The 15,125-nt window shown below is 45.2% G+C and overlaps 1 protein-coding gene across 8 annotated transcripts in view; it reads right to left on the minus strand.

The window, feature by feature from the left end:
• Positions 1-2,025: 2,025 nt before the first annotated feature.
• Positions 2,026-15,125, minus strand: part of KCNMA1 (potassium calcium-activated channel subfamily M alpha 1) — a 1,464,982-nt gene continuing 1,451,882 nt past the window's right edge. For 5 of the 8 annotated variants that reach the window (XM_086922098.1, XM_086922094.1, XM_086922100.1 and 2 more), the window contains one exon: positions 2,026-2,783. In XM_086922098.1, coding sequence (XP_086778224.1) covers positions 2,759-2,783 — 25 coding nt within the window. In that variant the 3' untranslated portion in view covers positions 2,026-2,758. The remainder of the gene's footprint in view (positions 2,784-15,125) is intronic. The other 3 variants (XM_086922095.1, XM_086922093.1, XM_086922102.1) reach the window with 1 other exon arrangement.

Genomic DNA, 15,125 nt, shown 5'->3' on the forward strand with positions numbered 1-15,125 from the left:
AACATTTTGTGTACAAATTCGAACTTAGAAACAATCAAAAAGTGGATCCAGGCAGACATGAAAAGCGCAAATTAGTTGATTAGCTTTAAGACCATCCAGTGGAACTGCTACTTTGACGTGCAGGTGTTTTCTGTATATCTCTTCTCCAGTGCAACCTAGTGAAGATTCATCATCCAGATCTAGAAACCTCTTGAGTTCACCTCACACTCAAGAAGTTCTCAGAAAGAGGCCTCTTACTGATCATGTAAGTAAACATTTAACACAGACGTGATGGAGAAAATAAATGCAAGTTGGTGAGCTGTGTAACTTCAAGCTTTTGTGGCTGTCCTTCCTATGTCAGGTTTGGGCAGGCCCTTATACAATGTCCCTGCCGCCTTTGGCATATTTAGCGTTTCATCTCACACCCGGACGACATACATTGCTTTCGTTGGTCCACACTCATGGTTGTGTAAGTGCATATTCTTACTTCTGATGAAGAGGATTCTTTGTATGTCAAACAGTCAGAGGTCGTCTTACCCTGGGTTTAAAATAGGACAGTTGGGGCAACAATGCTGTAGAAGAAGCACAGCCCAAATCCTGCTCTACCTTGTAGGCTTCCCCTACGTTAACTACTCTAAGAGCTGGCCTGGTTTCTTGACCCTGCGACCATCATCAGTAAGTGCATACCCCTTTGTGACCGCTTTGCCTCTAAGGCTACCCTCCATTAACTAAGATCTTGACATGATCTGACAGTGCAGTGTGAGCAGTACAGACAGGCGTCAGGGTGTTTTGATGACATTTTAGTGCACTAAAACCAAACTCAAATTTTCTTTTAGGCCAAGGAAAGTGACCCCAGAGGTGAAAGAGAGCCATACACCATGCACAGCCCTTTCTCGAAGACATGCTTGGGTGGGAGTAGTCCTATACCCGCACTTTCATCCTTAAATGTACTCTAAGCAAATGTGGTTGGGGTTGGCGAGAGATCTGTGCTAGTCCATCATAGAACCATTGATACCTAAGGACTGACGCTTTCGCTCACGTCTATCGATCAGACTATGGGTAGCCCCCACACCACTGTTTATTCTTAGTTCTTTCATTAGCATTTTAAATGGTCCCTCAAAACTTACACTATACCCCTTGCTGTTCAACTTTTGGGCCAGCCCAAAAAGAAGGTTTTATTTTTGTCTATGCCCCACTCATAAACAATAACTTGCTTTATATCCTCAGATTGCAACATGCTCAATGTTACAACACTCCAAACGCACCAATATCGAGCAGGTCTTAATAGAAGTGCAACTATTACATTCTTACTCTCTGCCACAGCACGGCAGACCATGACATAACAACAATTATTACTACCTATCGTTTGAGGGTAGACTACAACAATCTTTTTTTTGTGTAGCGATGTAGTGTAGCATACATATTACCAAATGAGAGCTGGTAGAACATAGCATAGCTTTAGCTCACCTTTCTTATTACTATAGGGCGGACCAGGACCTTCCTGGGAAAAAATACTCTACTCACCAATATATGGCATACTGACACATGATTTCAGTGCTCACTTCCAACCTTTTAATTGCAAGCCATGCCATAGTTGCAATTATCATGTCATTTTCTAACGGATGAAGGCAGACTATAGTCAAACATTTCGCATTTACATGGACAAAAACATGAGTATGGCTTTTGGGTCTTGACCATTCCGCTTGTAGGCCTGAGCCTTCTTGTTGCTCCCGCATGCCATGCTATTACCAGATTCTGGAACAGTTCCTAATGTTACATAAGGAGGCTCAGTTGACCAGACACTCTTCACCTTGGAGAAACTCTTTCTCCAGACAGGCATTGATATATATTGATCTTTACACAGTGTTTGCATTTCGGTACTATATCATGATATGTTGAACCCCGCATGCGTTCCAGGAGCCAGTATTTTGCCTCGCTTTTCACTGAAGTTCACTTGGCCAAGTTATCATTCAGAGCCTTTGCTTCAGATGGCGAAATATGTTTTAACAAGAGACACTTAATTCGACAAAAATAGGACGTTCAACCTTGAAAATAAAGAATTCCCATTTATTCAGAGCTGGTTATACACGTCCTCCAGTGATGAAACACATTTGTGAGCATATTTTTTTAGATTTTGGAATTTTTTTTAAAATACATGTTAGATATTTTTTCTCCTGTTTGTTTTTTTTTCTTTTCTTTTTGTTTGTCTCTCCTCTCTGGGTCCTTCTCCTTTATGAGACAGAGATGGAAAGATGAGACGAGCTTTTGGGAGAATGGCCACCGAACAACCATAAATCCAAAGGGAAGATACTCGACAGTGAAAAGAAAAAAAATATATTCTCTCTTCTAATAAATAAAAATAATTTAAAACGCTAGAGGCTATACATGACTATTTTTGATTATGTTCATATATAAATGAAATATCTTTTTATTTGTCCAAAATACATGGAAGCAATATTCAAGGCAGACGTAGTGAGCGTTCCATCTACCGGTGTCGGTGTTTCTTTAATCCTCCTGTTTGTTTGCAACACCTTTGCTTTGTATAAACTTTCCACTTGTGATTCGGTGAGTAAGAGAGAAATGAGTCACATCCACCAATTTTATGAAGTTTATCGGACTTTAAAAAAATAGTTCTGTTCTTCCCGCCAGTCAACATTCGTCCTCCACTTCCCGGATTGGTGGGATCAAACTGTTGGTCGATTTGTACTGGTTGATTTGGTTGGCCATGTGACTGTTTATGGGCTTGATCTGCAGGTTCCGGGTATAGGCATTCTCCGGCTCATCTGTAAACCACTTCTTTTCTGCTACAGATGGGGAATCGGAAGGCAGGAAAGCAAAACAAAGCGAAAGGAAAAGAGGGACAAAGAGAAATGCTATTAGTCGCCAACAAAATAAACTTGACGAGCAGTTACAATGCTTTATATTCTGTTCTACATAGTTCTGGTGGCGTTTCAAGGTCTGGTTTGCTAGGATCTTGGTTGTGGGTAAGGCAGATATGCCCGCCACCCTTCAGTTGATTTGCCCAAGTCATGCAATTTTATGAGCCTTTGGCTCCAATGGTCAGATCCATCTGAGAAGTCATCCCTAGAGATTCTCCAGTACTAATGCCAGTTATCCAAACTTGAATCTCCTAATCACGTGCCCAGCTACTGTGACTCCGAAGAACCTGTATCTAAATTCTTTGCATGCGTTCTATGGGTCCCCGATTTCATGTGTTATTTTCCCCCAGTTTGTTGCCCACTAATTTTTTTAGGTCGTTTCATTTCTCCTGTTTTCTTATTCTTTTTACTGCTGGTGCATTCAGTAACGAGTACATTTTAATCTTCAAGACCTCATGCAATGCACACAGATTCTTCTCCCACACTGCTTCCTCACCCCCCAACCCCAACAGCTAAACCCAAATGAATTGCCCTTCTTGGCACATATAGCCATCACGCTTCACTCATAGTACAATGGAGGCCTAGAAGTCTTGCCAGCTACGCTGTGGAACCTTGCCACATTATCTTGGCTCAAGATTACACTTCTCTCTGATATCTGCAAGAAAGCATGAAGTGCTTGTCTCTTTAGAACTCGCTCTGAATCAAGTGCTGGCTAGTAGATGCCCACAGTACTAGTAGAGACGCCCCAAACATACTATCTCATATGGTCAATCTAGTCTTACATTCACTTCAACACGCATTCAATGTGCCCATGCATTTACGTATATATGCATTCACTTTGCTCAAATACTCATTTACCCAGGAACTAATGCAACCTACTTGAACCCTGCCTGCATATTCACTTGTTCATATATTAAGTTTACTACCCATCCCCTTAGTAATATATTGTAGACTTACAGATACAATAATTCATAAGTTCAACCTGCTCCTTATGTAATTTTATTGCGAATTTATTGGGTTCTCTCAAGGTATGACAGCAATATAGGAGAATAAGTCGTAAAACAATAAAATACTGGCTTATGAGCCCAGACCTTAGGGCCTTGTGAATGCCGTGTCTTGGAAGCATGCACTTTGAAAGCATGGCCACCAATTCACGTAGCCTAAACTCATGGAAGCATTGTTGAAGAGAAGTCGAGAAGTGCCTGAACAATATTTAGAGAAATTGTGGTGTAAAAATGCTGATCCGAAGCTTTAAGCTAGGTACCTCTCTTGCTGAGCATCTTGAACACAATGCAGCAGGCTGCTCAGTTACAGATTGAGGACTCAAGGAAATACCATTTCATTGGGCCTAACGAGATGAGACCAAGGCCTTTACTCATGAGAGTGAGTTGGCCTAATGGCTAGGGCGGTCGGCCTCGAATCTGGGGAACCGGGGTCAAGTCTTGGCAATGTCGCTGACCATCCTGTGATTCTGGGCAAATCACCAAATCATCCCCCTGCCTAACAAAAATGAATGTGTCCTCATGTAACGCAACTGGTGCTATGTAAAGCGCTATGATAACCGATACCTTCGGGTCAAGTTCGCGCTATATAACACTCTGTAAAACTAAAAAATAAAAATAAAAAAATGAGACTGAATGAGGCAGGTAAACTTCATTAACATGGCGATGCTACCGCAGATGGAAGGAACAGGCTGCCAATGTTGTATTGTCACGAGGGCAGCATTGACCACTTTAAATAGAGTTGAAATGATGCCCATAGTTGGGGTGGTTTCATTAAACGTGTATATTTTAATCTCCTGTGCTGGAGTGATTCAAATAAGCTAATGCTAATAGCCATAATGCTGCTCCTGAGAGTCTTTCTTTTCAAAGTCACCGATGGGCAAAGGAGAGTTTATAGAAGTTAGGGACTAGTGTATGTCTTTTTGATGATAACAATAAATGTGCATCCTTGGTGCATCACAGGGCCAACACCACCTATTGCCAACAGAGCTGAGGCCGCCCTTCTCTGACTGGAGATGTACACTAAACCACAACTGTGTGTAGGGGACGTTGTTCAACACAGAGGTGCAGCCCATATGTGCCTCTGCTAATAATAGATACATGCTCTCCTCGTCCATTCATTCAGTGACTCAGTTTGACATAGGCATACAATGGTAGCCCACACACACATGCACTCACCCTCATGCTCACCTGGTTTTACATCCCTTTAATCAGACGTTCAGCCTGCTCATCAATTGCACCAAAGTAGCGCACATGTCAATTGGGGCGATTTAGAGCCAGACAGTCTCGCGACATGTCATATGTACAAGGGATAATTCCATACATCCACCGAAATGATTAATCATACCCCTTCTTATGTTTCTTATTAATTCGTGCACCGTCCCATTTTCTTTCTGTTTTGTGCTCATTTCATAGTTGAACATTACTCATACTAGGACCAATTGCTAATGCAGCGCCTTCTCATTCATGTCGTTCTTTGAAGCGCTTTGTTTAAAAGTACTTAAGAAGATTTTCTAACTCAAGACCTTATTTGAAGTGGTTTCATTCAGGGAAGGCCTTCCCTCTGCCTAACCATGGGATCTTTCTTAAAGACGTAAAACACTGTCCCCACCGAGAAAGTATCCACCTATTTTTAAAAAGCAGAGCACGAAGACCCTGGAGATTTCTGTTAATTAACAGGTTTTGGTGCAGTTGATCTTTTCTTTTTGTTGTTTCACACGTGCAGCTCTGGAGACGCACAGAGCCGACTTGTGTGTAAAATACAGCTATGCTTTAGGGACTCGATGACACTTTTCCTATGAATGCCACTAAAAAGTGTAGCCGACTAAAAAGGTGTGAAATCCGAAACAGGCGGGAATTAGGTTGTTGACACGTTTTACTTCTTTCTTGAGTTTGTCGGTGACCATCTAAGTATGGGAAATAAGAAAAAAAAACTTAAACTGCCTGTCCCCAACAAATAAGTGAACCCTACCTCCTAAAATAACCAATGTTCCTGGATACACTTCCTCCTCAGCCTTCAAAGAGCCTAAATAAACATCATTACCTCTGAAATAACTGCATTTACTCCTACTACCTCTGTAGCAACTTAACATCGCTATCCCCGAATTATTTGGGCCATCTACTACACCATCCTTTTTATATTTCTACCCTGTATTTTTTCGTTTATGTAGTCCTTTAAATGTTGCTGTATGTATAGGCATTTTATATAGCGCACTACTTACCCGGAGGGTCCCAAGGCGCTTCGACCGCTGCGAAACCCTTCCTGGCTTCCCTGAGAGATGGTCCCTTAATGGGTATCTCCAGGGTGAGACCCCATCGGCGGTCTGGTGGGGCCGTTAGTGAAGATGAGGCAAGCTAATGCCCAGAGTTGCCGAGTGTGATTGCTGATCAGAGTGGGCACCGAGGCGAGAGAATTATCGAGTCCGCTGACCCTGGTCCAGAAACCTGCCGTGCTGGGAATCGAACCCTGGTCCCGGGCCGTCCTCTGCTCTCGGGTCTGCCGCCTCTAACCAGTGAGCCACACTACTTCAACGCTGTGCAAAACTGTAAAGCGCTCTGATACCTTCGGGTCTAGTCTGCGCTATATTATACTCGAAAATCAATCAATCAATCAATCAATCAATAAACGATATAGGTGCTTGTGGGCTTACTTGGGATAAATGAGACATTTTCGAGACGTCAAGACTTATATTTGTATTTGACTTTATAAAGAACAAAAAACCTGACCTAACATAATACAGTGGACTATATTGTTAATCCACTGTGTGGCAACGACGGAGGGGAGAGGGGCTATATAAAGTGCCACCCACATCATTTTCCCACCTACCTAAGCTTTTCTGTTCAGCAATATTTAGATGAGAAAAGGCTTCATCCTTCTACTAACTATGATCTAGATTCTTCCACTCCACATCAAACACAATCAAACACCAACCTTGTATTACATCACCATTCATTCTTATGGATTCAGACATCAGCTAGGACATACAGGGACATGGACCCTGGACGCTACTGAGCTATCACCCTATTCCGGAAGGAAGGCCTGGAGGTGTTCGGCTGAAACATTTTAGAAATTTGCTAGAGCTAGATCACTAACCGATACTTGATGCATAAGAACTCTCTTAAAAAGACACTGAGTCTCAGGGTAATTTGAAATCTATTTGTATTTGAGAATTTACAAAGTCCAAGCCCAAGGCTTACGAAATATTGTGGTACTTCCATCACTTATATGTCTGAGGTGATGCTCAGTTTCCAGATATACTGTGCCATCCAATAATTCTCAAGTTGTCAAGGACAGGAAAATGCTAGGTTATAAAATTAATATGCATATAATGCACATCTGCCACTGGAAACACTTTACTGACAAACAACTCTGGATATTCCTGCATGGCAGTGCTGTGAATAGATATATTTTGCAACCTGGAGAAAGGGAGCATGGGGACCACTTTTTGAGGATTGGGTGTAGCTGTTACATTTATGTTGAGTATTATGTCAGTGGAGTTGTCCGCACTGTCGCTGAGATGCATGTCTATATACACTTGGCGTGTGTTGACATGTGGTGTGGGTGTCCCAAAGGCTTGTGCATTGGGCCCCTTTGAGTATGGATTTTGTGGATGACCTTGTGTTTGTGTTGGATACTCTCATATTTATTAGTTTGATCCTGGTGGTTTCTTGTATAGCGTAGTGAGGCTCTCAGCCAGGAAACTGTTCACGCAGGGAAGCGAGGCAGGTTTTTGGGGTGTGTATGAAGAGGGGCAGACATGGAGGTTCCAGGACAGAAAGAATGTATCGGTGGTTTTGAGAGCCATAGGCTTGCAGTTTCTCCTGTGGGGTTACTGGTTCATCAACATGGTTTGAAGACAGAAAACTGGAGAGAAGAGTTGGCACTTAGGTGGAAGTGCCCTACAGCCAAAGAAACAACATGTGATGCAGGGAACTCTCAAGTCGAGACCCAAAGTATCAAAATGCACTGTGAGAGCTCCATGCCAGAGAACTCTAATGGTTAGGCTTAGGTAACAGCGTGCGTTCAGGTCCAGAACATCAGTGTGACATGATGATAACATGGCCTGTTACTCAAAGGTCAGGCCCAGTGAATCTGACTGTGCTCGGCTACCCAATTTTGGACTGCAATACTTTGCCACTGACTACAGGAGTTTCAAGATTTTTAGTTACCACAGTTCTTTGTCAAATCTTGGGTTTACTTCTTGGGGGCATATTATCAACGGCCGCGCTTAGCGATAATTTTGTTATCGCAGGCTATCTCTGGAATTTATCGCCCTGGTAGCGGGTTATTAACAACGCGTTTCTCCAGGGCGATGAAAATTCCACAGATAGCGACGTTATCTCCGTTTTGCAGGGAATACCGCTGGTTTTTCAGTGATGTTCCCTGCAAAACGGAGATAACTTTGCTGCTACGACCCACAGGGTCGTATCAGCATAATCCTCCACAATTTTAGGGATAGGTAAGTCTGCATTTTAGCAGACGTTAGTTTTTGGAGAAAACAGCAGTTCTCTCCAAAAACTAGTGTGTGCTAAAATGCAGGGGCAGTCTTGTAAATATCGCAGTGTGAACATCAGTGATATTTGCAAGGTAGTCCATCCGGGGTACGCCCAGTGACGCACACTTTGAATCTCATTAGAGATGCAAAGGGAGGCGCTGGGAAAAACGGTCTAACATGCGATTATGCATGTTAGCACCCTCTTGTAAATAGGGCAATAGTTTCATCTCTTCTTTTCTGGCTTTTTAAGCCAAGAAAGCGGAGATAAAGCCCTTGTAAATATGCCCTTTGTTTTTTTTTTAAGTCAGGAGGTAAAACTGTGAAGTCTGCAACACCTTGCCCAACCCTGAGAATTCCGAGACAGGCATGTATCCCGCAATCTTCTGACCTACTATTGAGGCTGGCGTTTCTAGGGGTCCCACCTGTGGCGGGAAAGAGAGCAACAGTTTTGGCCAGCAAATTATGCAAAAAATCATGTTATGCTAAATTTGTGTGCCCAATTTTGGGCACCTTTTCCGCGCGGGGATTGTTAGCTACTGCCATCCTCAGCATCCAGCTATCATCTGTTAATGACGCCAAGACCAGAAGGCATCAGCTTCCCCCACAATCCCATTATGCATATATATATTCACTCCCATGTAGAGCTCGTGTGGGCTGAACTGCCCCTGACCCCTGCGCTTCCCTGCATACCTGCAATATTACAATGATGCTACTTTGATTGCAACAGATTGGACGAGGCCGGGCCTCATTTTGCACCCAATGGGTAATGCAGCGCTGAAGCTAACTGATTAAGGGCCTTAAATTACCCTCCGTGACAGGAAGATAAAGTTGCAATGTGTTTTGGGATGATGTACGGCCTTGCAGGCCGCAGCGCCCCTCTCCGCGCTCATTTATCTCTTTGTCGAGCGTCAGGCATTTTATTTTCAAGAGCTTCCCTTCCACAGATCTATTAAAGTCATCAGGAGAGCTGAATTATTAAATGGGGTTGACAGGCTCGTGCTCCTGGCAAGCCGGCGCGAGTGTGTGCGCACTTCCCGGCACTTTCTGTCCCCTCAGTAAAGTACCTCCAGTACTCCAGTACCAGGCCCCCTCAGAAAACGACCAGCGGCAGCAGGTAGTACCAGACCCCCTCAGAAAACTACTAGCAGTCAGTACCAAGCCCGCTAAGAATACTACCACCAGTCTGGACCTGGCCCTTTCAGAAAACTACCAGCAGTCGGTACCAGGACCTTTCAGAAAACTACCAGCAGTCGGTACCAGGACCTTTCAGAAAACCACGAGCAGTCAGTACCTGGCCCTTTCAGAAAACTACCAGCAGTCAGTACCAGGACCTTTCAGAAAACCACCAGCAGTCAGTACCTGGCCCTTTCAGAAAACTACCAGCAGTCGGTACCAGGCCACCTCAGAAAACTACTAGTAGTATGTATCTGGCCCTTTCCGAAAACTACCAGCAGTCATTACCAGGCCCCCTCAGAAAACAACCAGCAGTTGGTATCAGGCCCTTTCAGAAAACTACCAGCAGTCGGTACCAGGCCCCTTCAAAACTGTACCAGCAGTCGATACTTAGGCTCTCTCAGGAAAGTACCAGCAATCTGTACTAGGCCCTTTCAGAAAACTACTAGCAGTCGGTACTAGGCCCTCTCAGAAAACTACCAGCGGTCGGTACCAGGCCCCTTCAAAACTGTACCAGCAGTTGATACCTGGGCTCTCTCAGGAAAGTACCAGCAGTGTGTACTAGGCCCTTTCAGAAAACTACCAGCAGTCGGAACCTGACACTTTATGAAAACTACTAGCAGTCGGTTCCAGGCCCCCTTAGAAAACTACCAAGAGTCAGAACCAGACCCCCTGAGAAAATTACCAGCATTCGGCACCTCTGCCCCTCAGAAAACTATCAGCAGTCGGTAACAGGCCCACTCAGACAACTGCCACCAGTCAAGACCAGGCCCCCTCAGAAAACTACCAGCAGTCGGTACCAGTTCCATTCAGAAAACTGCTAGCAGTTGATACCAAACCCCTGTGAAACGGTACAAGCAGTCGATACGTTGGCCCCTACAGAAAAGTACCAGTAGTATGAGCCCCCTTACGAAAACTACCAGCAGTCGGTACCAGGACCTTTCAGAAAACCACCAGCAGTCAGTACTTGGCCCTTTCAGAAAACTACCAGCAGTCAGTACCAGGACCTTTCAGAAAACCACCAGCAGTCAGTACCTGGCCCTTTCAGAACACTACCAGCAGTCGGTACCAGGCCACCTCAGAAAACTACTAGTAGTATGTATCTGGCCCTTTCCGAAAACTACCAGCAGTCATTACCAGGCCCCCTCAGAAAACAACCAGCAGTTGGTATCAGGCCCTTTCAGAAAACTACCAGCAGTCGGTACCAGGCCCCTTCAAAACTGTACCAGCAGTCGATACTTGGGCTCTCTCAGGAAAGTACCAGCAATCTGTACTAGGCCCTTTCAGAAAACTACTAGCAGTCGGTATAGGCCCTCTCAGAAAACTATCAGCGGTCGGTACCAGGCCCCTTCAAAACTGTACCAGCAGTCGATACCTGGGCTCTCTCAGGAAAGTACCAGCAGTCTGTACTAGGCCCTTTCAGAAAACTACCAGCAGTCGGAACCTGACACTTTATGAAAACTACTAGCAGTCGGTTCCAGGCCCCCTTAGAAAACTACCAAGAGTCAGAACCAGACCCCCTGAGAAAATTACCAGCATTCGGCACCTCTGCCCCTCAGAAAACTATCAGCAGTTGGTAACAGGCCCACTCAGACAACTGCCACCAGTCAGTACCAGGACCCCTCAGAAAACTACCAGCAGTCAGTACCAGTTCCATTCAGAAAACTGCTAGCAGTTGATACCAAACCCCTGTGAAACGGTACAAGCAGTCGATACGTTGGCCCCTACAGAAAAGTACCAGTAGTATGAGCCCCCTTCCGAAAACTACCAGCAGTCGGTACCAGAACCTTTTAGAAAACCACCAGCAGTCAGTACCTGGCCTTTTCAGAAAACTACCAGCAGTCAGTACCAGGACCTTTCAGAAAACCACCAGCAGTCTGTACCTGGCCCTTTCAGAAAACTACCAGCAGTCGGTACGAGGCCACCTCAGAAAACTACTAGTAGTATGTATCTGCCCTTTCCGAAAACTACCAGCAGTCATTACTAGGCCCCCTCAGAAAACAACCAGCAGTTGGTATCAGGCCCTTTCAGAAAACTACCAGCAGTCGGTACCAGGCCCCTTCAAAACTGTACCAGCAGTCGATACCTGGGCTCTCTCAGGAAAGTACCAGCAGTCTGTACTAGGCCCTTTCAGAAAACTACCAGCAGTCGGAACCTGACACTTTATGAAAACTACTAGCAGTCGGTTCCAGGCCCCCTTAGAAAACTACCAAGAGTCAGAACAAGACCCCCTGAGAAAATTACCAGCATTCGGCACCTCTGCCCCTCAGAAAACTATCAGCAGTCGGTAACAGGCCCACTCAGACAACTGCCACCAGTCAGTACCAGGCCCCCTCAGAAAACTACCAGCAGTCGGTACCAGTTCCATTCAGAAAACTGCTAGCAGTTGATACCAAACCCCTGTGAAACGGTACAAGCAGTCGATACGTTGGCCCCTACAGAAAAGTACCAGTAGTATGAGCCCCCTTCCGAAAACTACCAGCAGTCGGTACCAGGACCTTTCAGAAAACCACCAGCAGTCAGTACTTGGCCCTTTCAGAAAACTACCAGCAGTCAGTACCAGGACCTTTCAGAAAACCACCAGCAGTCAGTACCTGGCCCTTTCAGAACACTACCAGCAGTCGGTACCAGGCCACCTCAGAAAACTACTAGTAGTATGTATCTGGCCCTTTCCGAAAACTACCAGCAGTCATTACCAGGCCCCCTCAGAAAACAACCAGCAGTTGGTATCAGGCCCTTTCAGAAAACTACCAGCAGTCGGTACCAGGCCCCTTCAAAACTGTACCAGCAGTCGATACTTGGGCTCTCTCAGGAAAGTACCAGCAATCTGTACTAGGCCCTTTCAGAAAACTACTAGCAGTCGGTACTAGGCCCACTCAGAAAACTACCAGCAGTCGGTACCAGGTCCCTTCAAAACTGTACCAGCAGTCGATACCTGGGCTCTCTCAGGAAAGTACCAGCAGTCTGTACTAGGCCCTTTCAGAAAACTACCAGCAGTCGGAACCTGACACTTTATGAAAACTACTAGCAGTCGGTTCCAGACCCCCTTAGAAAACTACCAAGAGTCAGAACCAGACCCCCTGAGAAAATTACCAGCATTCGGCACCTCTGCCCCTCAGAAAACTATCAGCAGTTGGTAACAGGCCCACTCAGACAACTGCCACCAGTCAGTACCAGGACCCCTCAGAAAACTACCAGCAGTCAGTACCAGTTCCATTCAGAAAACTGCTAGCAGTTGATACCAAACCCCTGTGAAACGGTACAAGCAGTCGATACGTTGGCCCCTACAGAAAAGTACCAGTAGTATGAGCCCCCTTCCGAAAACTACCAGCAGTCGGTACCAGAACCTTTCAGAAAACCACCAGCAGTCAGTACCTGGCCCTTTCAGAAAACTACCAGCAGTCAGTACCAGGACCTTTCAGAAAACCACCAGCAGTCAGTACCTGGCCCTTTCAGAAAACTACCAGCAGTCGGTACGAGGCCACCTCAGAAAACTACTAGTAGTATGTATCTGGCCCTTTCCGAAAACTACCAGCAGTCATTACCAGGCCCCCTCAGAAAACAACCAGCAGTTGGTATCAGGCCCTTTCAGAAAACTACCAGCAGTCGGTACCAGGCCCCTTCAAAACTGTACCAGCAGTCGATACTTGGGCTCTCTCAGGAAAGTACCAGCAGTCTGTACTAGACCCTTTCAGAAAACTACTAGCAGTCGGTACTAGGCCCACTCAGAAAACCACCAGCAGTCGGTACCAGGCCCCTTCAAAACTGTACCAGCAGTCGATACCTGGGCTCTCTCAGGAAAGTACCAGCAGTCTGTACTAGGCCCTTTCAGAAAACTACCAGCAGTCGGAACCTGACACTTTATGAAAACTACTAGCAGTCGGTTCCAGGCCCCCTTAGAAAACTACCAAGAGTCAGAACCAGACCCCCTGAGAAAATTACCAGCATTCGGCACCTCTGCCCCTCAGAAAACTATCAGCAGTCGGTAACAGGCCCACTCAGAAAACTGCCGCCAGTCAGTACCAGGCCCCCTCAGAAAACTACCAGCAGTCGGTACCAGTTCCATTCAGAAAACTGCTAGCAGTTGATACCAAACCCCTGTGAAACGGTACAAGCAGTCGATACGTTGGCCCCTACAGAAAAGTACCAGTAGCATGAGCCCCCTTCCGAAAACTACCAGCAGTCGCTACCAGGACCCTTCAGAAAACTACACCAGTGAGTACCAGACCCTTTCAGAAAACGACACCAGCAGTCAGTACCCGACCCCTTCAGAAATCTACCAGCATTCGGAAGCAGACCCCCCTCAGAAATCTACCAGCAGTCAGTACCAGAGTCCCTCAGAAATGGACCAGCATGCGATTCCCCGTCCACTCATAAAAGTACCAACAGTCGGTACCAGGCCTGGCATCTATGGACTATCCATTATTCAAGGAACTTCGATATGATGTATGGATGAAGGGACCCCCTTGAAGGGAACACTTTTAATGGTTGTGTCCTATATGAAAGGAAAATATGGGCAGGAAGGTAAACATGGTGTACTGTCGGCATTTGAAATTGCATGAATTTATTGGAGGGAGGAAGTCACTTAAAACACAAAGTGGGGACTCGCACTGCAAACCAATTGAAAACAAGGGGCCCGTGACAGCGGGTCAAAATAATATTAAAATTTTCTTGAAAGAAAACAACAATCAAGCTTTCTTAAATATTGTTTCCAAAAGATAGAAAAAAGCGAATCAACTCAAAGAAACAGAAACTTTACATGAAAGAATCTATAGAGAAAATACTGTATTCATGTAATGTACCCACTAACAACAAAAAATACACAAACCAGAGACATCAGATTCGCACAACAGTTTATCTCTTAAAAGCTCATTTTCAGGCAGCTGTCAGTTTGTAAAACAAATCTGGTGCATTCTGTATTAGGAGATAATTTGTGAGGGGGGCCCGAACTTTTGAGTGCCTAGTGGTCTCCGCAGGGTTTAATCCGGCACTTAGAGGTGCAGGAGTAAAAAAGAGCCCCTGATGATAGATAGGGACAGATAGCAATGTAAAAGAGAGCTGTTTTAGGGAGAGAAAAAGAGTCAGATGAAAAAACAAGCCCCGCTGAGGACAATTGTGGACAGTTCGTGCTCCGCAGGGGTCTCCAATCTTTTCTGCACTGAGAGCTACTTATGTTCAATGAAACGCAATGAGAGCTACTAATATTATTAATATTGTATAATCTCAAATTTTTATATGCATAATATTCCAACCAAGTAAGAGCTTTCTAATTTGATAAGATGGGCTGCACACAGGTGAGCTATTCAGCGGTAGCTAGAGAGCTATAGTAGCTCACAAGCTGCTGGTTGAAGACCCCTGTGCAAAGGAAAGGTCTGCAGAGGAGAGGGAGAGAGGGACAGAACTGTGAGGCATATTTACAAGGAAGTGGGGGTAGCCTCCTTGGCTTAACGCCACGGCCGCCACTTCTGAAACACAGGGCTGCACCATATTTACAAGAATAAGGCACAGCCTTGTGTTTTCCCCTGCGCTGGAGCTAATTTAGCTGCCTAGTGCCAATGCAGGGACCTGTGCACTATAATGCAAGAGTGCTTGTGTTG

This window comes from Lissotriton vulgaris, chromosome 5 (genome assembly GCF_964263255.1).
Source record: "Lissotriton vulgaris chromosome 5, aLisVul1.2, whole genome shotgun sequence".
Lineage (NCBI taxonomy): Eukaryota > Metazoa > Chordata > Amphibia > Caudata > Salamandridae > Lissotriton > Lissotriton vulgaris.